This window comes from Cyanistes caeruleus, chromosome 2 (genome assembly GCF_971803275.1).
Source record: "Cyanistes caeruleus chromosome 2, bCyaCae1.hap1.1, whole genome shotgun sequence".
Lineage (NCBI taxonomy): Eukaryota > Metazoa > Chordata > Aves > Passeriformes > Paridae > Cyanistes > Cyanistes caeruleus.
In genome coordinates this window covers 71,181,016-71,205,420 of record NC_141702.1, presented here as the reverse complement: position 1 = coordinate 71,205,420, position 24,405 = coordinate 71,181,016, and the positions used below count along the sequence as shown (strand labels likewise).

At 43.3% G+C, this 24,405-nt stretch overlaps 1 protein-coding gene across 2 annotated transcripts in view; it reads left to right on the top strand.

Annotated features, from left to right (window-relative positions):
* TSNAX (translin associated factor X) overlaps positions 1-24,405 on the top strand; it is a 57,020-nt gene that overhangs the window by 14,412 nt on the left and 18,203 nt on the right. Inside the window, exons 1-3 of one of the 2 annotated variants that reach the window (XM_023923625.2) lie at positions 16,646-16,739; positions 18,647-18,754; positions 22,959-23,073. In XM_023923625.2, the coding sequence (XP_023779393.1) occupies positions 16,724-16,739; positions 18,647-18,754; positions 22,959-23,073 (239 nt within the window). In that variant the 5' untranslated portion in view covers positions 16,646-16,723. Of the gene's footprint in view, positions 1-16,645; positions 16,740-18,646; positions 18,755-22,958; positions 23,074-24,405 lie in introns of those variants that run through there. The other variant, XM_023923626.2, reaches the window with a different exon arrangement.

Genomic DNA, 24,405 nt, shown 5'->3' with positions numbered 1-24,405 from the left:
TTTTAAACCATCAAACATGCTGGCTTATCTTTCCTTAAACCATCTGCAGTCAAACTGGCAATGGCAAATCTGTGGGTGTCCCACTGCCACTTGGGCTGGCCAGGCATCGATACTGCAGGGCTACTGTGCTCCTAAGTGAGGATGACATAAAATGGTATCACATCCTACCTGAGTTCTTTGCATGCTGCAAACAAGATTAACTTGTATCTTAGAAATGAAAATAGGCATATACAGGCTATAAGTTCATGCAGACATCTATACAGATTGCTTAGGAAATAAAGATCCCAACCTTGATAAAAATAATGAAAGAAGATATTCTAGATTATTTTGGTGAGTTCTGTTCTCTTACTGTCACACAGAATTTACCTTGTGGGCTATTGTAGGGCATCAATCTATTTTGTTTTAAGATAGCAGTTTTTTTTCTTTTCCAACCAAATCCTAATATTTGCATTATACAAAATGTCTAAAATGGTTTAGACATTTTAGCTTGTCTGTGCTAGAAAAAGATACTGTTACAACAATGCAGAAGTAACTATTCCCACCTATTATGCAGACAGTGTAAAGACATTTCATAATGGAACAGCAACTCCCAAGTAAAAAGTAGAAGAAATTAAGTGGTATAAGTTACCTCTCTATCGTCCAGAGAAGGGGTTTTGCCAGCATAAATGAGTTTGTTTACAAAAACTCACACTTCTTACTGCAATTATTATATTAGGAAAACTTGTAGATCCAGACTGCCTTCAAAAATATGACTGCAGCAGCCACCAATATCCAGAGGACTTGCTGCACTGAAGTTAGTCCAGTTATAACTCTTGATTTCATTGAAGGTTATTCCAAAAGTGAGTTCGTCCCTCTGGAATGGATTCCCTTTCATAACAGGAACATAAAATGCTCTTCTAGTACAATCACATATTCCACAAAATATATAAAAAGGAATTTTTTTTTTTTAATGGTGGGGGAAGAGACTGTGCAGTGAAAATGAATAATTTCTGTATTGGAATTCTTCCTCTCCAGTAAATGTCCAACCTCCCATCAGCATGCTGCCCTCCTTATTTTGCAGGCTTGTGAGATTTTTACAGCTCCAGGTGACCTCTTTTTCCCCTCCTAGATAGCGCAGCTTAGCCTCACAGCCAACATAACAGCTAACCAGTACTTTTTTTAGCCTGATAAATATATCTGTGTGAAGGCATTGTGTGGCGTGTGTGAATCCAAGTGGGGCCAAGGTGCGAGCTGGGCAGCACGCAGCCCAGGGCTGAGGCAGCTCTGTGCCAGGAGGAACTCTGTCCCTCCTGGCATGTAAGCAGGGGGAGCTTGCAGCACATAGGGTACAGCCATGTAAATCCCTCTCAGCTACATGATTTCCCAGCCCCACATTTTAGTTTCCACCCAGTTCAGGTGCCTCATGCTAGGCATGCCAGGTTACCTGCGGATGGGTGGCTTGGGCACCTGCCCCATACTCAGCCTGTGCTCCTCTTTATCTGGGTTCTCCTATCTGCTCTGCTTTATTATGGCTTTTCTAAGCCTGACAGAGAAGCAAAAGCACCATCTTCCACCCACCAGGAGAAATGCAGCTGTTTCTGGCAGCAAGACATGGGGAATGCTCACTTAAGTTGGCTGTCACTGGTGGCACAGTAAGCAGCTGGAATGGTGGTGGCTTTCCTAGCTATTTTAGATAGAGTAGAGCTTGGGAAGCTGGAATGGGAGGATACAAAGTACTGCCCTGCTCCTACCTCTGCTATTTTCACCTCACCTGGTGTTATGACACCATACCCAAATCATCAAGATCTTCTGTCAGCTCTCTGTAACAGTTTGACCATTTCTATGTTCTCTTGAGTTGTAAGAGCCAGTCCCAGTCCTGGCCTTTTATCCTTGGAGTGGCAAAAGTCCAAAAAACTTTTGCCAGTTCAGCTGGGGAGCCAAGAGAAATGGCTTTGGCCAGTCAGACCCAACCAGGTGCCCTGAAGTGCAACATTCCCTCGGTCTGCTCTACCAAGCACCACACAAGGGGTTGACATGTTTTGGCACCATCACTTATGATCAACACAGATCTATTTCATTTTATATTATAGCAGCCTAGGAAAGTGGAGATAGTCAGTGGGTGGACCTCATCTTAAACTCATTTAATTCAGGCCTTTGCACTTGTCAGTAAACAGTTTCGCATGCAGCCAAGTAATGCCCAGACACCATAGGTGACATGGCATCTATATGCAGTTTCATGTGGTTCTAGCTTTGACTGCCATTGCTGTTTCCTCTTGTGTTTGGGATGCTTTTTAGAGATGGTGCTTCCTTGCCAGGGTGTGTGTAGCTCCATAGGATCAATGGTGAGGAAAGCCTGTTTCACAGGCTGGCTTCTGGCAAGTGTTCACATGTGGTCGGCTCAGACCTGACTTTGCACTGAATGTGACTCAGAGCGTGTCCCTCACTGCACAGGGCAGGGTGTAGGCATGTGCATCTGGGCAAAGCACCTGCAAACCTCTGTGTCCTGGGATGTCCTGGCCATTCATATGTGCAAATGGCCCTCCTCAGGGACCAGGGGATCTGTCCCTCAGAGTGCTTTACCTCCCTGAAAAATCATGCCTTGGGCTTCCTTTCACTCCACTGCTTGGGTAAGGGGAGTATGCTTTAACATGTCAGGTTGAAAACTTCAAGTGGTTTAGGAGTTGCTTCACACGCAGCTCAGCTGTCACAGCTCAGCAGTAGCTGCCTTGAGGGGAAGGGGAGAGTGGGAACTGAAGCGCAGACACCCTACAGCTGTTGGACTCCACCTGTGCAGCCCTGCCTTTGGCTGTTTTTGTAAAACAGTGCAAAGTTTATGCATTTCAGTATCTGCCCTGTGCACGTATTCCTGATTTGTTAAAAACCTGCTGGTTATTCCCCTTCGTCTGTTGCACAAAAGTACAGTTTATCCTAATTTGATGTTTGGAAAAATCTTGTTACTCAAATTACATTAGCAGAAGGTGAAAGTAAGAGAGGAGGAAACAAGGACAAATGCATATATTCCATTCAGGTAGATAACTTGTTCTTTTCCTATGGAACAACTGTGGATGTTTTTCTTACATTAAAAAAAAAAAAAAAGAAAAAAAAAAAGAAAAAAAACCCTACCACCAGCCATGCCCTGATCTCTGGCTGGCTACCAGCTTCAGCTACACCAGACATACCCATCTGTATGCACGTAGCTGAGTGATGCCCTCCCAGAGCAGGGCACATTCCAGGGACTCGGCTCTTTGGGATTAACTGTCTCTTTCATCAGCTTGGCTTGGGCTACTGTTGCTGTTGATCATGCAATGTAAATCTTTCTGAGAAAGACTCTCAGGCTATTGATTACAAAACACAGCCATTTTGACAATCACTACACAGGATTCAATCCTGTGGTGGTGTTGTGGGCTGTTGTTACCAGAGATAGCAACTGTGTTATTGATCCCAGCCAAATATGAAAATATGCATCCTTTGCACTGCACAGTGTTGAATATCTAGTGAAGCAAGATGAAAATTATCATTTATGTCATTTGGGGAAAAGAGGTCTGCCAGAATGTGGGTGGATGTACTTTATCTAACATCCTATCTAACATTAGCAGCTGAGAGCAGCAAGCAGGAGAATTACAACACTTCTGCTTGTGAAACATCATGCGAGAAGCAGAAGGGTGTGGATTTGTCCACACCTCATTTTAGGTGTCTAAATGAAGCACCAATGTCAGGAGCAAAGTTGTCCTGGGCACTTCCTCAGAGAGAGACCTGGTTAAGATTTTAGGAGGATAAATTGCTTTCTGCAGACACCTCCCTCTCTCTTGGCCACAGAAGACCACAGAGAACTGCACTGCTCACCTCCTCACTGGCTGCAGTGAGGGAGCAGGGTGGCAGAAACACTGCTTGAAGGGAAGATACTGGTATTTGTTTGGGGCTTCTCCTAAGGAAGGGAAGAGGGACTTTCTAAATGATTGGCTCAGGATTCCTCTGACAGGGGGGACAGCCAGCAGTAGTCAGCATGTACAGAAGATCCTGTTATCTCCTGCCCTGAGGTGTGTTCCAGAGGAAGGTTGTGCTGGGACAGTCCCTATGAAGCAAGAACCTCCTGTGATGCCAACCTGAAGCTCTGCTGATTTGCACTAGGATGAAAATAGCCCTCAAAGGTTTCACACTAGTGAAAGGTCAGTCAGACTGGGACATCAGGGCCAACATTTAAAGGAGTGGGTGAAATAGCTATTTTTCTGCCAGTGTGCTGGAGCTCGCCTTTAAAGATAGACTGCTGAACTATTTATTGTGAAATTTGTCTGTCCCATCTGCCTAGGAACAGGTTTACCTCTGAATGCTATCACCATTAGAGTAGGTACTGGGCAGTTTTGAGAAGCCTTGGGCCCAGGCCAGGATTGTACTGTGGTAACAGAAACTTAAAACAGCCCTGTCCCGTATTTCCTGCCTTCCACAAGCTTGCTCACAGTGTTCTCTGTTAATGCCTTCTGTGGAAACTGGCAAGATCCCCTTCTAAAAACCCAGGGGACTCCTGGGTTCCAGTAGAGCTGACATTCACATGAGCTGCAACTATGGGCAAGTTCTGTGCAACTTCTTGATGCCAGCATGTGCAAAGGGAAAGTCAGCGTTAACCTTTCCAGCAGTCCCTGCTTTCCTGGGGTGCACTCCTTCATCTAGCTGCAGAAAGCCTCTGCCAGCAAGGAGGGAGAGCAGAAGGAGGGTGGCTTCAAGCAGTATTTGGAAAAGTTCCAGTTCTTGCAAGGCCAGTACAGTGCTGAATAAAAAAGGTGTGTGGTTTAGTAAACCTGGCATGGCCAGCAATGACAAAGTGACAAAGGGCATTTTCCTTGTGGTCAGACTCAAGGTTGGGAAGGAGGGGCGGGTGCAGCTGCATGTCAGAGCAGTGGTGGTCAAAGTGTGCATCACTGTGCATCACTGTGCATCACTGTGCATCACTGTGCATCACTGTGATCACATATAAAGCCAGTCCCCAAGAGAGGGTCAATGGCTCTGGGGAATCTAAGGTGCTCCAGATGAATTGGTACAATTGACAGAGCTTACAGTCCTACTGCCTGACCCTCACTCTCCTCTGCCCTTTCTTCCAAGAAGGTTTTGTAGTCCAAAAATATGGAAGAGCATTCTGTGTTGTTCTTTAGCACTTGACTGTCTGCTGTAGTCAACATGCTGTTTTTAAAGTAGTTGGGTCCAGAAAAGATTACATTAAACTTTTCAAAATCCACATTTCCTTCCCCAATGGGGAAAGGCCCTATGGATGTTTATCCATAACATGAATAATCAACAGTAACTGTGTGCCTCCCCTTCCTTCTCCTCTCCCCAGGAGCCTGTGTGCCCCTCTCTTTTGACTGCAGTAGTGTGTGTGTTTTGGACAGAGCAGGTGCTGGCTCGGGCAGGTCCCCACAGACACTTGTGCTGCCACAGCCAACAGCAGGGCACGCTGCAGTGCTGGGGCAGAGAGCAGTGCAATGGCAGGGGCAGAAACAGCACAGGGGTTCAGCAACCTGCCTGCCCCAGAGCCTGCTTGTTTCCTGTTGCTGTGCTGGAGGAAGCACCTGGACTGGAGAAATGAGCTGTTTAACTGCTGCCTAAGATCAAAATGAAGAACATCTCTGGAAAACTGGCAGCTGGAGATACAGAAGAGGATTTTGTATTTTTACACCACTGTGAGAAAAGGGAGTGACCTTCCCTGAGGGCTGGGAGACAGAGGCTCATTGATTTGCCTCTCAAGTCTGTGCAACCAGTGAGACGCCTGCTTGTGTAAGACCAGAGTTGAGGAACACCTTCCTGGGACACCACCAGCAACTGCTGTGAGGACAGGAGCAGGAACAAGGATGAGAATTAATTTCTTGGAGCACTGTCCTGGGTAGCGACAGGCAGCCATGTGGCAGAGGTTCTTTGGAAACTAAAGACACCTCATACCGAAAACCAGCAACATTTGCTGCTCTGTTCTTCTGTGGGTAGCCTTTTTGGTCATGCCTCTGGTAACTAGGAACTGTCCTCTAATTTCAAGACTTAGTCTGTTGATGACCAGCTTGCAGTCAAATATTTTTGAATCAGATTGTCCTTCAAGTTGGACAGTTTGACTTTTTCCCTTCTCTCCCCCCACAGTGTTTATGGTGAGAAATCAAAAGCTCTCTCATCTTTTGCTTTGCTGAAGTTCTTCCAATATCCTATAGAATAGGCTGTCTATTCCCTGTAATGTTCCTGGATATGTCTTCACAGTACTTGTTCCAGTTTGAGTGCTTTCTGAAAATAGATCTAACTGGAATGGTGTACCATATTCCAGATGAAGTTTCTTTAGTGTCTTTTCCACAATGCTATTAGAATAATTTCTACTGCTTTTCTGTCTGATTTTTACTACACCATTTGACTCTACTTGTATAATTTCATCTTGGAGAGATTTCTGCCTATGATATCCATAACTTTTTGCATACCAGCAACACCCTCCAGCTGCCTAGTGTTGACAGATTTCATCACATATCAGTCATGTTTCACAACATGCCTGTTTCTTTTTTTTAATATCTAAACTGTCGGTAAAAATATTGAAAGTCCTTAGACTGGTACTTGTGGAACTCCCTCATCCCAGCACAGCACCTTTCCAGCACAACTTGTCTTCTTCCTTTAAGGCAGTTCCTCACTGCTTTACAGTTTGCTGACTAATCTCCATCTTCTCCAGTTTGCCTTTTAATCATCAAAGTTGTGGCACTGAATCAAATGCTTTGCTGAAGTCCAATAGTTGAGACAGACCATGTTACCTCTGCCTAAAGGGGGATTGAGTTAATCACATCTAAGAAAGGTAATTGCTTCATTTGGCATGATGTAGTTTTAAAAGACCCATCTTGCATCTTATCCTGTTTCATTACAGACAATTTGTAGTTATTCATTCTCTACATTTGTTCTAAAGCTCTTGATATGCAGCTAGTGGATAATTGGGTGAGGACATGCTCCTTACACTTTCTTGTGAATCAGATGCAGGATTTTTGTGCGGCAGATCTAAATATGCTATACCTACTTGTGCTTTCATCAGCTTTTAACATGGTCTGGTTTTAACACTTATTAGTCAAGTGAGTTCTTGCTCATGAAGGTGTGGACAGATTCACTGACCCTATTCAGGACTGTCCATACAGGCTTTATGTGTTTTCATGCATTTTATGCTTTAGTTCTCAGGTTGTGCACTGTGTGAATGCTTTGTGCCTTCAGGCTTTTGGGAGAATGGGTTGTAAAATTTGTAAAGAGTTGCTTAGCTGAATGTTGAATATAAAAGTAGTGTTTGAAAAGGCAGAGCAAAACAGCCAGGGTAAATACAATTTCTCCTTGGAGTCACTCAAGTTTTTTGACAGCTGCAGTGCTGCAGGAGCAACTCAATGTCATGGGAACACGGGAATTTGTTTTCATCAGAGTTGCTTTCCCTGCCAAGCTGGCAGCAGCTATGGATGAAACCTTAACAGGGAAACACTTTCATACTGCGCTCTCCACGAAAGACTAAGTGACAGAATAGTGAGTGACCTTCACCTTCTGATCTTCTTCCATCATCTCACTGCCCTTGTTGTGTTTTGAGATTATTTTTTTTTAATTTTCTGCTTACTAAGATGCTGGATGGCAGTGAACACAGGGATGCCTAAGGATTTGTACATTGCAAGGGCAGACAAGATGAGAAAAACAAGTATTGTGTAATGCTCAGTTTTCCAGCTCAACAAAGCTGAAGTTTCCTTCAAACCTCAAGATGTTTCCTAGAACCATTCTGAGGGTCATCCCCACAGCTTGCTCTGAGGTGTGGGATATTCTGGAAGAAGTTATTTTTTAGCTTTGATCCTGAATCAAGCCTCTGTCATTTATGGGCCAAACTTCTCTATGAGTTAGGTGATCCACTGTGTTTTGTCCACCACAGGGAGAGGTGAGAGATTCCTTGAGGTTAAGCATGTAACTTAACAACCCTAGAGGGACACAGCCCAAGATAAGAGTTAGAGGGGATGCTGATGGCCAACCCAGTGATAGTGTTTGTTTTTGCAAGTGGTGGAGGGTGTGTTCCCCAGACATGTGAAGAAACAGCAAGGAAAATACCTGTTTGCAAGGGTGAAAGGGAGGTCAGTGAGATGAGCATTACAATTATTTGCTAGTATGGGCCCCCTCAATGTTCTCTATATACAGTAGGATATAAGCACTAATAAGCTGGAAAGAGATAGCCATGACTCCATGGATTTAGAAATACACTGAAACACTTTCTGCTTTTTAAATCTATTTCAAAATTCTTGCAAACAGACTAAAATTTCCCTGCCACAGATAATTTCTGGGATGGTCAAAGCACAGTAATTCATGTTTTGAAGTCTGCTGTGTATTTGTATTTGAGATACTGCTGTCATATATCTGGTTTAATCTACTTCTCATGCTGCCACGTACATAAGGGAGATGTCTGTCATCACTGACCAGTTTTGTCCCAGACCAGTCCCCTGAAGATGTTCAAGCTGCTGACTTGCAATATTGCTGCTTTAGTCATTATTGGGTTTCCTCCTGTTCCTCAGGGTCACCGTCTCTTCTTTCCTCTTCATGTTGAAACAGGGCTTGTTGAAGGACCTGGTTATCAGGCACTCTCAAAACATGGCCAAGGTCAGTCTGTTTTCTCCACTGTACTGTTTGTACAGCTGTGGGTAATCACGCAGGCTCTGAAATCTCAGCATTCCTTTGGCTCTCTGGCTGCTTTATGATCACTGTCCCCCCGCAGGCATCCGCATTGAAAGCACTTTGATTTCTGGGGAATAGACGTGTTCTTCCAAGTCTTCAACTTGTACAGGTGTATGTGTAATGTATATTTAATAAGAGTGGCTCAAAACAGCTTACAGGGAAGCTTAGCATTGATACTGATGACTTCCACATGGGATGTATTCTTGTCACGGGAACAAAGGAAGTATTTCACCCATTTTGATATCATGTTCTTGGACCAGTGAGTAGAGATACACATGTCATGTATATGTATCCTCAAAAGACCTGTGCTCCAAGCCTACCCTGTTTTGTTCCTTACCCTTACATAGCCTGTGATAAACTTAAAAACCACTAATAGAGGCATTTAAAAGTCATTAGGATTAATATTTCAGTTATTACAGTTTTCTCAACAAGTATTGATTCTCTGGGGTTTGTTAGAATAGTTGGATTTTCCTGGAGGACAGAAAATAAAGATGTCATGCTGACTTTTTAAAGGTGATTTTTTTAATATAAATGCATGTAAAACCATTATTAATTTGCACTCTGTGGCCTTCACTCTGTAACAAAACTATAGAATGTTCAGTCTGTAATGAGTGCAGTTTTAATATGATTTCAGTTTTCCAGGTCAGAGCTGATCATACAGCACAGCACTCAGGAAGAGCAGGGCCTGAATTTTGGAGACACCTGTTGAAGTGACAACCTGTGGCCAAGTCACAGCTTTGGCATTTGTATGAAAGTTTCCATGAAGAGGTTTTCAGTCCTCAGTGTCTTCAAGGTGATTACCCATGATACAGAATTATATTGTTAGACTACTACCTTTTCTCCAGCTCGTTTTGAATGAGGTCTGTAACCCAAAGGTCTGTAATACAAGTGTACTTCCTCTACTCATCTTTCATTTTTTGTTTTGATGCATCTGTGTCAAAACCCTTACCTGAGACCAAGCACAAAAATTCTGTTTTCTGTGCCTGGACCAACACAGATTTACCTTTCTGCAGAGTATGAGAAGACTTACAAGCCCCCTGTGGCACAGGGGCAGCAGACAAAGCCTATTAGTGTGATGCCAAAACATTGTTCCAGAGCACCTGGGTATAAAAAGGCAGAATTAACTCTGTGTTAGCATTTAAACAGATGGGTGAAGCCTGCCAGTACTGGCCACTTGACCCACTTAACAGAAGAAACTTGGATGAAAGTAGCCACTAGGTGTGGGAAGGTAAAAAGCTATGTAGGAAAGTAGATAGAAGACCACCAACACACTCTGAAGCAAAGGCTTCTTCCATACAAGTCTGTAACTGGCACTCCCTCTTCTTGATCCCTCATATTATGGCCAGCTTAACTAATCCCAGTTCAAAAGGAAAATGGCCATTCTCTGTGATCAAACTGGTAGTGTATCAGTCTCCTTTCCCTTCCTCATCAGGTCTGGAAGGTCCCATGCATCAGACAGTATTCTTCTTCCCCTTCCCTATCAGCATCAAAGTTCCTGGGCACTGGGCTCACTTCTCCCTTCCTTACCAGCCTTGAAGGTCTCAGGCACGCAGGTTGTGATGACACCATCACAAAACAGTGAGGTGTGGCTGAACACAGAGCACTGTCTATAAAATAAAGCACTTATGAGACCAAAGTGGGATTTAGACCACAGTTGCCACTGGATTGCAAACCCCATGATCTCCCAGTGGTCAGGGATACTTCCACCATCATCTGCTTCCCCCAAGTTCTGAGTGATTCATATTTTTCCACAAGTTTTTATTCTATATTATGATTATTATATTGATACTGCAAGCCAAGTATTAAGAGCATCCAGGTGATTGGGAACTGTAAGCCAACCTGTGATACAAATTTTGTATTAAGTTATCTAGAAAATTGTGATATACTAATTCTAATTATAAAAATCCTGTTCCATTCTGGTCACAGAATTTTATGCTATGCCAATCATAAAATTCTGTTTAAAAAAGAGAAAGTTTTAATTATAATTACAACTTTGTATCATCATCCTTCTACCCTACAGTGCTGGGTGACAAAAGAGTTTTCAGGTTAAAACCTTTTATGGCCCATCTGGGCCATATCACTTAGAAGAAGCTGCATACAAATACCTGGTGCAGACGTAGCTATTTTTTCAGCAAGGGGAAAGAGTTATTCTGGTGTAAGTATATCAAATAGCTCATTCTCCAGTCTAATAAAAAGCAACAGATGGCTCCTCAGCTCTGCATTGTGGAAAGGATCTACTAAGTGGAGAGGCCAACCACAGGAAAAACAGAGTTTGATGAAGTTACAGAAGGTCCCTGAGACCAGCAGTACCAACAGAGCCTATGCTCAGGGGGCACTTAATCTCCATTTCCCCCCTATAATCACCATAGACTCTCCACATGCACCAGCTGCTAATGTTAGTGTTACAAAAGCCAGAGGGTTTTTCACTGAAGCATGTAGGAGGTGTTTAGTTTGTTTCTTTATCCTGCAGAACAAGGGGAGCTTCTTGTTGGGGTTTGGAGTCTGTCACTGGGAGTGGTTAACATGAGGTGTGCAGGATAGCTTATGCAGGGAAGGTTCCCCTAACCTGTCATTTCTTGTGTGGGTGTGTTTTGCCCTGGAGCAACCTTAACTGCTTTTTTAACAGAACCTTTTGGTGGGAATTGTTAGGAAAGCATTTCTCTAGCTAGCTAAGCCTTGCTGTGTTATTTTGGCCCTACCTATACCACAGCATAAAATATTCTGTACATTGGGAATTCTCAAGACTTGATACTCATCTCAATGGCACCCAATTTAAAGATAATTATTCCTGATTTACATAGGCATGAATAAGGGCTTTCCATATATAATATAATACATTGCCTTGCCTTTCTCAGATGTAGACACAAAGACCATTCTCAGATTGCTTCTCATAGAGAGTTAAGTGCAGATGAATCAGATTAACTCATTTGCCAAGAGCCATTGCTTGCAAACTGCAGCATTGGACAGGACCAAGAGGGTGAAGGAGAATATGTATTTGGCACTGCAGTGCAGGGGCACAGGGGGTCCTGAGGGCTGTAGGAACTGAAAAGCATCTGAGATTCTTTAAGGTTCATATTGTTCAGATGAGAGACCTAGGCATGCATACCAAAACCAACCAAACAAACAAAAAACCCCAAGCAAATTCTGCTGTTATGTAATTGGATTTGCCTTTTCTGATGAAAGCCACACCCTTGGGTTCCCTCATTTTTCTGACTCCCAGAGCTGAAGGAAACATTTTAGGTTTTCTTTGCTTGCAGCTCTTACTCCACCAGCATCTTTTCCAAAATGACAACACATTATAACTTTAGCTCTTACATTTTCTCTGTCCTGCCTCCATGCTGTTGCAGAAAAGCTCAGCATTTAATTGGCCAAGCCGATTTAGAGCAGCTAGGAATACAAATTTCAGTTAGACTTTGCAAGGGGCTCAGACACAGATCAGGGCATGGGAGAGATGAAGGAGAAAGGTTAATTTCTGCATTTCACTTCTACTGCATTAAGGGTGTTGGTGTTGATGCAAAATAAAGATATTCTCACCTTGAATTCCTCCAAAGCAATTCTTTTATGTGGTTGCCTCAGTAGAATGAAATCTTTATGAAATAGCCAGCACACCCACCCAGACATAAGCCAGGCACTAACTGTTCATGTTTAGAAACAAACTTTCCCCATGGGTACATTATTCACAGCCGGTCACTTGCCAGTTTTCCTTTGGAAGATATAAACTAAACATTAGGAATAAAGGCAATGCATAGTCTGGTCTCTCTATTTTTTTTTTTTCCCCAGATGGATGTTGCAGCAAATCTGTGGGTTCTCTCTGTCCTTTTTTCCACTCACTCATTTACAAGTCTACTAAATAGATGCTGCATTCCTTAAGTCTTCCTGCTGATCCACTCAAAGGCTGCACCATGGTGTATTAGCACTGGGTTCCTGAAATCTCAAATTCTACCAGCAGAAAAAATATTCACAGCTTTCAAACCTTATTCCAGGAAATGAGGAAATCATCCTCCTGATCCATCCTGCTGTGGGCATCTCTGTTGCCTGAGAAACATAACAGGTTGTTGTTATAACAACTAGAGACCAGCTGACCTCCTGCTTCCTTTCGTCAACCCGCTGCGAAACTCCTCGGTCATGGAACAGTCTCAAATTGAACATCTGACCCTAGTTTATGCAATTCCCCTGTGACTGTTTCATAAGCTTTTTGTCACTTCACTTCACTCAATTGTTTGTGGAAAGCATTCACAGCTACCCTGGCTAATGGGAATGTTTTGGTGTGACAGCTTGCCCTGTGGCTAAGCCCTCCATCTCCAAGGCAACCTCACAATCTTGCTCTAAGAGTACTACGCCATGTCATGAGATAAAATGAAACCCAAAAGGATATGGCAGGATAATTCCGGATCTAACTATCCATAGTGCTATTCTACTTCAGCAGAAACTTTAGGAGACATTCCCAGGCTGGTTATTTAAACATGGGAGGGTACCACAAAGATAGCATTTGTCTCTAAAGCTATACAAGTCACACAGGGGCATGAAGAGCTACACCATGAGCTCTGCCTGGGATCCCAGGGATCTTAAACAGTTTCAACAGAGCTACATCGTAATGATTGAGGGCGGTAAGAAGTGGTAATTTCATGTGTCTGACAAATCACCTGGGTCCTGCCTCTGTGCAGATCCTTTACATGAAGCTATAGGTGTTGAAGCAGCCTCACTAGTGTGGTTCTTGAGTTGGACCCACCAGACTCCTCTGTCTGCCCTTCACAGAGTTCAGCTGAGTCAGTGTTAAACTCGGGCTTTTATAGTAAAGGAAGGATTCTTTTCCTGCTCCCTTGAGTCCCATTTCAAGGTGGTCTCTGCTGATACTCCTGCAGAGGACAGGAATCCTCACAGACATTGTGTAGGAGCGTAACTGAAGCAGGTCATTGCTCAGAGCAGCAGACTTCAGGGATAAAATGAATGGAGAAATTCCAGCCCCCCTACAGTGGTTGTTTTCAGTTGGTTTCCCTACTCAGAAAGGCTCAGATCCTGTCTGGTCTATGCACTCGTGCACTGTCCTCACAACCCTGAATTTTGGAAAACACTTCTTTCCCATGTGAAAGCTCTGTTTTAGGATTTGGAGCACAGTTGTGTGCAACCCATACACAACATCTTAGTGTGACCTTAAGTCTCTGAGAAAACCTTGTTGGTGTGTTGTTAGCTGGTTTGGGGGTTTTGCCCTACCCTAAATCCTCACAACTCCTTTCTCCTACCAATTCCTCCTCCAAAATGTTGCTATTCCACCTTCACACTTGTGGAGGTGCAGGTGCCACTCTCTTTAGGCATAAAGAACACAAAACTGTAAGAAGAAGGGAAAAGGTTTAAATATCAGCTAGAAAAACCAAAAAGTATTGCAACTAACCTGTTATCAAAGTGGCTTAACACTGCCACATTTAAGTGGATTGTTTCAGAAGAAAAACCCCAACCAGTTCTTTTTCACAGCAACATCCCACTGATGTCAAACAAGTTGAGTATCTCGGTGCACGTGCAAAGTGTCACTAAATACAACAGAAATTAGCTGAAGACCTGACCTTCACTCCTTACAATTGGCTGAAAATTCTCCACTGCTGGGAAGCATTCAAAAGCAAGCACTCTTTCCACTCTCCTGCGACATCAATATAACCAAAACAACTCTGCTTTTTGTCCAAAGAGCTGCCAAGAACAGGGAAATAGCAGAGTTTAAAAAAAAAAAAAAAAAAAAAAAAAAAAAAAGGTACGTGTTCCAATAACAGTTTTGTACATCTTCTAAAACAAAAGGCTGTGCCTGAATGTGTGCAGCGATAACACTGACACAAATCATTTCATGTCCTGATTTTGCCCCATAGAAAGCAGAAATCTCCTGTGCAGCTGCTAGGGCAGCAGTCAAGCTGTTGCACAACTCAATATGCAGATCAGGCCTGAGGAAGTTCTGCCGGGATCCTCTTTGTCCTCTGTTTTTCAAGTGTGATTGAAATATGTTTTCTCAGATTAGGAAATTGGAGAGAGGTTTTGTGTTACACTTCTGAATAATTTTGAACACTGCATGACAGTCATGTGTTCTCAATAGTTGAAAACACCAGGTTTGAGCAACTCCTGCTTGGCTGCCTGGAGACTTTAAAGCTCACTGTCAAAGTTTTGCTCCTCTGCTGAATTAGGTGATTTACTGTCCTCCTGAATCTGTTGACAGATGTACCTGATATTCAAGTTTGTCAAAAGCTGTCTCTGTTTATTTGTTAAATGCAAAAGACCTGATACTGGGCTAATGTCCCTGCTCTTCCAGAGCTCCCAAACGCTGGGCTCTGCTAACTTTGGACACTGAAGCATTTGCATTTCACAGCTGGGCTTATCTGGTTTCTAGTAAGGTGCAAGTTCCACCCAAAAATTTTTTCTTACTCAGGATGTTTATAATCACTCCTGGAGGCTCTTTCCCTCTGTCAAATCAGATCGACCAGTTGACCAACAGATTAAAAAATTATTAAGGGTGGGGAGGAAGGACAGGCACACACGCACACCCACACACAAAGGCTGCAAGCACTCCGCCTTTGTGCTCATATGAGCTCTGTTTCCTTGGGAATCCAGCTACTAAAATAGGCAACAGCTGTGACAAGAAATGAGATCTAGCAGCAGAGCAGCAAGACTGATGATTTGCAAACCTTTTGGGTTGGGGATTTACAAGATACATCCCTATTTTAAACATGTTGGAGGAATGCATCGGATCCATGTGTAAGGAAGTATGAATCTGGAGGGCAAGCAGACTTATTGTACCTCCTGATCATAAGTGAAGCATCATCAAGTGCCCTCTGTGCTGGGAAATATTTACAGTGTGCAGTCCTGCAGTGTCTTCTGAAAACACTCACACTACATCTCCAGTAGACAAAACATAATTTTTACCAGGCCTGGCTAAACATAGGATGCAAATAACCTGGGTTTGGGAATTTGCCTCCTCTATACCAGCAGCTACATCTGCTGCCTCTCAGATTTCTTTTCCTGGTGTCAGGTGGCTTCATTATCAGATCTTTTTTGGTGTACAGTTAGTGTCTCCAGTTTCCAGACTCTGTCTCGGTGTAAGTTTGCCATCCTCCCTGGCCTCCTTCTCCTGGCACTAAGGGGGCACCTGGCGCTGCGCTGGGAGTGTGCTCCCATTCACCCTGCCTGGAAAGGAAAGCGCCTGGATCCTGACATGCCACGGAGGAAAGGGGCACTCAGGAGACACGACTAGACAGGCAGTAAGCAGAGGACAGACACAGTCTCAAGCTGTGCCAGGGAAGGTTTAGGTTGGATTGGAGGAGGAATTTATTCACAGAAAGAACGTCACGGTTGGACATTGGGATGGGCTCCCCGGGAAGGTGCTGGAGTCTCCATCCCTGGGAGTGTTTAAGACTGGACGTGGCACTCAGTGCCATGGTCTGGTTGACGTGGTGGTGTTCACCCATAGGTTGGACTCGATGATTTCAGAAGTCTTTTTTAACCCAACTGATTCTGTGGCAGCACCGTAGTCCTGATAAGTCAGGGACGAAAGAGGCAGTAAGGAGACAGTCGGGGGTGAGGGGAAGGCGACATGACAACCGCTTTGTGCGGGTCCGGGCTGAGGAGTGTCGGTGGATTTCAGCGGGTCCAAGCCAGGACCACCGTTGCCCCGGTGGCGGGACACGGCGAGCAGGCAACCCCAGAGCTCCCCCGGCCCCAGTCCGACCGCGCCGCCGCCCCGCCCGGCACTACATGTCCCGTCGTGCCGCGGGCGCCGAGGCCCCACGACGGGGTCGCACACTAGCTGCCCACGGAGCCGCCTTCTCGGAGGCACGGCCCGGCCTCCGCGCTGCCCCGATACCACGGCAGCAACGTCCGATTCCCGCTCCGCTTCTCCACTGCTCCGCACCGCGCCTCCCGAGCCGCGGGCGGCGCGCCGGGCTCCTTCTGCCTGTGTGGCGTTTCGCCGTCAGGCACCCGCGGGGCGCCCCGCCATGGCGCCGGTAGGGCGGGGGCGGCGGGGCCCTGGCGGCGCGCGGGGCGGCTGCGGGTTGCCGCGGGGACGCTGCGCGGCGGCGGCAGCGGGATGAGCGGCAAGGAAGGTGATGTCTCCTTCCCTCCCCTCTCTTTCCCTCCCCTTCCCTTCCTTTCCCACCCTCAGGAGATCGAGGCGTGAGGAGCTGGAGCCGGCGGAAGCGGGGGAAGGCCCTGCGGCTCGGAGGGGACCGGGGTGCGGAGCCTCTGCCGTGCCGAGCGGTGCCCTTCGGCTGTGTCGTAAAACTCGCACGGAGAGAGGCCGCTCCTTCACGGGTGTCCCTGACCTTCCCTTCGTGGGTGCCCTGCCTTCCCCTTGCGGCTGTACGGGTGCGCCAAGGAACGTAGCTATAGGCATTTGCATCCCTGGGGATGGAAAAGCAGATGCCACAGAGGGAAGCTGAGTGTGTGAGGCCTGTAAAGCGCTTGTGCTAAGTATTCAGTATAGTGTGTGTATATATATATGTGTGTATAAAATCTTACATATAGAACATAATATTTATGTGAAATACATATTTTTCACAGCTTGCTCTGCCGCCTGTGTGTTGGTTTAGCCCTGGCAGTCACAGAATCAGAGTCACAGAACGAGTCAGGCTGGAAGGGACCACAGGGGGTCATCTGTTCCAAGCTCCCTGCTCAGGCAGGGTCATCCTGGCACAGGATTGTGTCCAGGTGGTTCTTAAACATCTCCACTGAGGGAGACTCCATAACCTCTCAGGACAGCCTGTTCCAGTGCACAGTCACCTGCACAGTAATTTTCTCCCTCGTATTCAGGAAGAATGGAACTTCCTGAGCATTGGTCGCTGCCTGTTTCCTTTTGTCCTATTGCATGGCACCACTGAGAATCACACAGATCCCCCCTCAGCACTCTTCCAGGCGATGCATTTAATGTTTTAAACTGCTATAGGATAAAAAAACCCCTGAATTCATGTCCAACATAAAAGAAGGAAAAAAATATTTTAAGTTTCCTCTTTAAGAAAGTAGCTACACCCACTTATAGTTTTGGTTTGGAATAATAAACAATTAAGCGGAAACATTTTAAAATCCAGTGTTCCCTTGGTTCTTCTTTTAAGGAAGTTGAGAGAACTCCATGTATTCAAAAGGTATGCCTGTATTCAAGTTTGCCAAATTTTGGGCTCCGTTGGGAACAGTGTCCAGCTCTCACCAAAAGGAGGGATAGAGAGGGAGGAATGGTTGACACCTGGGTTACACAATGATTTAGTGCAAGGTGAAGGAAAGATAAAAGGAAGAAACAATGCAAGGTAAAAATTTGGAGTAAAACATAGTCCAAAAGAGATGAGTTCTGGTTGTGTGTCTGAAAAGGAGGGTTAAGGAAGAGGCATATGAAGCAGTTGAAGTGAGCAGCTATATTCAGAGAAGAAACTGGTTAATGGGCAGAGTGTAAGGGCCTAAGAAGCTACCCTGCAGGAGCTAAACCTGCGTACCTGAATCCGGGTAGTCTGCTTGAATTGTGCCTTACTTCTTTTTCTGGTTACTGAAGACCCATGACATAAATCACAGTAGCAAAAACTTGCAGGCTCATTGACTAATTTCAAGCTGAATATTTAAAATAGTTAGGGAAAAAAAAAAAAGGAAGAAAAAGAAAGGTCTAATCCTGTATGTCCTTGGTCATACAAGGATTTCCATGCAACCATTTGCTTACAGCAAGAAAACACAAAAAGGTGTGAAGACCCAAAGACTTTAAAAAAAAATCTTAGGTTCCTGCCACACTCATCCATTGAAGTGTATTTTTTTTTTCCCTAATTTTCACTAGCAATGTAGTAGAAAAAGTAATGTGATAATGTGAAGCTGGCATCAGTTGATAATAAGGTTCATCCAGTTACTTTACTCTGTCCTGTAGAATATGACTGCTGTCAGGAATGCTCTGAAGACAGCATTCTGGTGCTCCTTATGCTCTGGAAAAACTATATTTTTCAATACTTTTTATTTTTTGTGTCTATCTCCTATTTAATAGGATCAGGTGGGTTCAGAAAACGAAAGCATGACAATTTTCCACATGGTCAAAGAAGAGAAGAAAAAGAGAATGTTAACCCACCTTCAGCTTTGATGGCATCTTTTAAATGTAAGTAAGCATTTGGAAAGCCAGATTTTAAAAATGTGGTGTAGAAATTGTTAGGAATTATTAGTGGAATAAGCTAGCTCTCTCCAAGGGAGAAACTTGAAACTGGTTAGACTCATACTCTATAGCTTTAGAGCTTAGTGTTCTGCATTTTGTGCAGTAAAGTCCTGGGAGTGGGATTTTGCATAGCTCTGCCTGGTTCATGACTTGCTTCCATTTCCATCCCCCTGCCCTCCTCACTTGTGCTGAGCCTGATGCTGAGCAAACTGCACAAGTGTTCAGCCAGGTAAAAGGTGACTGGGCCCTTTGGTGGCAGAAAACTGTAGGATCTGCAGAGGTGTAATACAAAATCTGAGCCACAGGGGCAACAGGAGATGGTGACCTTTGGGGAACTGAGAAGGCTCTGACCATGGCTGTGGTGCACAGATGGAAATCTGGATGCATTGTTTTAAGAGTTGGTAGTTGTTTATACCTGCACTTGAAAAAAAAACCAAAAAACTTCAACTAACTAATATAGACCTTTATGTAGTCACTTTATTCACTTTGAATGCCTTTTAAATATTAACATATATTTGAAATTCTTTAAATAGGCAGGTGTAAACTTCCCTTCAGCCAAGTTGTTTTTATAGGATTTTTCACCAAACCAGATTTAAAGTCCAGTAAATTTAAATTTCTCATTAGGCAATCCCTACCAAGCCAAAGTTGACCTTCAGAAATGAGAATGAATGAATGACTGAAGAAGGAAGGAGATTTTAAATGTTGAACAGATTAATTCTTGTTGTAAAATTTTCCCCTTGCCAGATATTTTTTATGAAGCTAAGAAGGGTGAAATATAAGCTCGCTGGCTGCTTTAGATGGTTAATGTGTACTTCAATGTCATATAACTTCCTGGCTTTTTTAAAAATGGGTGTGTATATTTTTCTGTGTAAATCAGCTTGGCAGATGATTAACCATGACCCCTGAACTTTGCCTAGAGAAGCTGTAGCTTCCCCATCTCTAGAAGTGTTCAAGGCCGGGTTGGCGTGGGCTTTGAGCAGCCTGATCTAGTGGAAAGTGTCCTTGCCTGTGGGAGGAGAGGTTGGAACTAGGTGACCTTTAAGGCTTCTTTCAGTCAAACCACTCTATCATTTATATTGAGTATTGTAGATACCCTTGCTTTTGAATTGAGTAGAGCAACTGTACTTTCAACTTTAATTTTTCACTGTCACGAATATCAGTTTGTCATAAAGTTGCCATTATTTCCACTTCAAAACAGCTTGTTTCCATCCCTTCTCATGAGATCCAGTCATCTGTGTTAGATTAATTTCAGAAAGAGTTCAAGGGACATGGTTTTTTCAAAGTTTTTCAAAGATCCACTCTTTGTACTTACTGCAGAAGTGTTTAGTGCAATACAAAGTGCACCATGTGTACTGCCTCAGATAAAGATGATGGTGGTCTTTGTCTCCATGTCAGGCACAAGTATTAGGAAAAGGTGTGCTCCAGATGGTTTATAATTGAGCAAGTTGTGTAAGGTGAACCAGTTGTGCATTATTTCTGTGTATGTTGTCTGAATCTAAACAACTTTAACATATAATCATGAGCTATGCAAAGTTGGAACTGATCCACCAGGGTGATTGAGTCCAACTCCTGGCCCTGTGCAGGACATCCCAAGAATCACACCATGTGCCTAAGAGTATTGTCCAGTTGTTTCTTGGACTCAGACAGGATTGTTGCTGTGAGCGCTTCTCTCAGAAGCCTGTTCCAGTGCCCAGCCACCCCCTGAGTGAAGAATCTTTCCTGATACTTAACTTAAACCTCCCCTGGCACAACTTCAGGCTGCTCCCTTGGGTCCTGTCACTGGTCACCAGAGTGAAGAGATCGGTACCTAACCTTCCGCTTTCTTTCCCTCATGAGGATGTTGAAAGTCTGCCCTCCATCTCCTCCTCTCCAGGCTGAACAGACCGAGTGACCTCAACTGCTGCTCATACAGCTTCCCCTCCAGACCCTTCACCATCTTCACTGCCTTCCTTTAGATGCTCTCTAAGATCTTTCTTATATTGTTTTGCCCAAAAAACCACACACAGTATTTGAGGTGAGGCCTCCCTGGTGCAGAGCAGAGAGGGACAATCCCCCCTCCTTGCCTGGCTGGCCACGCTGTGCCTGATGCACCCCAGTGCCTGGCTGCCAGGGCACTGCTGACTCATGTTCAGCTTGCCATCGACCAGGACCCCCAGGACCAATTCTGCAGCAGGGCTCTTCAGCCCCTCATTCCCTGGTCTATACACACAAAACCGGGTTTGACTCGTTAATGTGTGGCCTTAAATGGGTGTACACATTTTGCTCTTTTTGATCTTTGAAAGGATGTGCTTGAATTGATCTATTTGCACCAATGTTTTCCAAAAAGTAATGAGAAATTGTCTTCTAGAATAATCATAAGAATCAAGGAATGGTCTAATTAGTCAAAACCCAAGGAGTTTCACATTTTGGTTTTTTTTTAAATATGCTTTAAATATGACAGGTCAGTGATAAAGAGAGTGGATGCTACCTTGATTTGTAAGGTTAAAGTTTGGGAATTGTCATTTTTAATGGTCTGATTTAGCACCATCAAGATTATGAATAGAGCCTGAGTCTTTACTTTCAGTGTGAAATTAGACATTACAGTGGAATGTGTGTAGGAAGTGACTGTATAGTTTTGATGTGTTAGCTTGGAAAACTCCCAAGTTCTAATCCTTTGCAATTTTAGGCAATAGCACAATACAGTAGGGTTTTTTGCATCTTGTTAGGCTAAACATTACTGTATTTGTCTGGTTTACTTTAGAATATAAAGCACTTCACTAACAGGTTTGTAGTCCCTAACAGGTTTGAAACCTCTGTTTTGAAACAGAGAAAAGTCTAAAAGCCACAAGTATCCAGAAAAGATAGGGGTGTTGCTAATATTGCAGATGTTCAGAATAGTGAATTTTCCAGCAGATGACAATTTTAAATGGTCCTTGGAAATGTCATCTGTGTCATCCTATGAAGGGAAGTCACCCTTCCTCAAGTTCCTGTCACTATGATACGAGGAAATTTCTTGATGATAATTCAGGGGTGGAATTGACTCTCAGAATTTGCAAGAGACAAACCAGACATATATAAGAATTAAAAAATCAGTAGGAGCATTTGTGAGTTGTCTTAGAGTTTCAGAATAAGATTAGGAAGAGTAGAACAAAATGAGAAGAACCAAGTTTTTACCGAGGCGATGAGAAATACAGAACTATTTTTCTAGAGTTATCTGAATCTTGCTTGCCAGTGAACTGCTATGCTTTTTTGAAGTTATTCACTAGTGAGACCCTTTAAAAATGTAATCTCTTGGTTTATTTACTGCATCTTCTTGCACAGAGACTTTGACACCTCAGATATTTATATAGGAAATTTGTTAGATAGCTTGTAAGTACCTTTTAATAAATACTATTAATTTTAATACTAATAATCACTATTAGTGATTTATTTACTAGAATAATGGTATATAAAATGTTAATGGTATTTGTGAAATATTCATAATGTTTGACTGTCAAAACCAGATACACTTCCTCTCTTCTCTGCATTTGTGGTAGTTAGAGAGAACTAACATCAGCAAATCAGAAATCTTACTTTAAATAATTGATCTCACTTTAGTTTAGTACTTCTGCTCCTTAGGGATATTAAAATACTCACTTTTGGCCAAGTCTAGCTGGGATGTGAAATGCAAGCTTTCTTATAACTAAATGGTGCATTTTGGACAGTATATGTGCCTTAGCCAGATGCTTTTTATTTGATTGGCTTAGGCACTGATGAATCTTATTAAAAAATGATTGTAGGGTTTTATTTTTTTGATTAGTCTTGCTGAGTTGGGGTAAAATTTTCAGTGTATTTTCATAACAGCAGTGTCGTGGAATAGATTTTATTAGCAAAACTAGATATTTTACCTTAAAAATTGTTTAGGCTGCTTTGAGGCATCATCAGAATTGATACCTACTTAAACCTGTCTTATTAAACACAGGTAGTATTAATGGTGAATTTTGCAGCTCTGGCAGGTGACAGGCAGTGATGGCATCTGCAGCCATGCCCCACGCAGGGACAGCCCAGCTTGGGGAAGGGTGCCCAGGGACAAGGCTGGTGTATGGAGTTAGTGCAGCACAGGTGCTTTTCTCTTCCCCTGCGCCGTGTTCCTGTGATAATTGAGCTTTTGCTGTAACAATTGACTCCACAGCATTCCAGCTGGAGCTTGACAGCAGGCACGATAAATACGAACGGCTTGTGAAGCTCAGTCGGGATATAACGATCGAAAGCAAAAGAACGATATTTCTGCTCCACAGGTTCACCAGGTGAGTTACTTTCAGCGTGAAAATGTTTGTAGAAACCTACAATCTGCCTTGCAGTGTTGTCTGTGAGTAACAGCTGCAGTGTTCTGTTGAGAGGAATTTAATTAACTTCCCATAAACATCCTTTAGGGTGGATGCGAGCTAATGAATGCGCATTCCAGTTAAAGAATTAAAAGATGCTGGTTCAGGTTTCTGGGTTGGTTTTATTGGTTTATTAAACCAGTGTAAAGCAGTAGAATGAGCAGCAGATGAAAGCTTTCCAGCTTTCAGCAAGCTGTGAGAGAGGAGTATGCACCCTTCCTTCAGGTTACTTGCTTGGGCAGTTCTGTCACCGTTTTGGCTGTTGCACCCAAAGAGGAGGTGACCTGGGGTCTGTTTATGTAAATACTACATCTGGATAGGCTTCTGTGTGAAGTTTTGAGCTTTTATATGTTTTGTGCTCTTGAGCCTTCAAGCAATCTTTGGAAGCCAGAGACAAACTAGAAGAGCAACAGGAAAATTTGAAGCTTTGCATAGTCTTCTGTGTAAAGTGTTTGCTGTAGGTGACAAACACTGGCCTTGCATGTTATAACAGCTCTCCCTGTTTCTTTTTCTTCATAATTTCATTTATCTTCATTTACATTTTGTTACCTATCAATGTATTTATGTTGATGTAGTAACTATTTATAGTTACACTTATAAATGGAGATTATGAAGTTGCCTGCTCTTTAACTTGGTTTTCTTCTGCAAAGAGGTACTGTGATGATTCCAGTACCTTCTGCAGCCTTGACTGTAAATAACTACTCCCACTGCATGGTCTAGGTAGTTGGGAACTTTTGGAGGAAAGAACAACAACAAAGGACTCCTCACTGTTTGCTTCTAAATGTTTTAACTGTTTTTAAATGTTTTAAATGTTTTTAAATGTTTTAACTGTTTGCTTTTGAATGTTTTCTTGAGACCAATTAAACAGTTCCTTGAAGAGACTGTAAACTAATATACCATGTGGATTATTTGGGCTCAAGGGAACAGAAAGATTAAAGGAAATTAGATAAACTAAACTTTAAAAGCCAAGTATATGTTGTGGTTGTGAATCAGATATTTCAGCTGTTCCTGAACAGCATAGTCTATAACTACTTCCTAAAAAAAAAAAAAATTCATGTAGAAGTACATAATGTATTGTATTTTGCAATACTGTCAAGTATTGCAAAACATTTTTTTTTTTTTAAGAGGTTGAAGGACTTCTGTAAACACTGCTAGTTTTCTGGAATATTTTTTGAAGCCTTTGTATGTGTTTCTCCTTTTTCTTACTTAAACAATAATCATGACTGTATTCCATGACTGGAATAAACATCATGC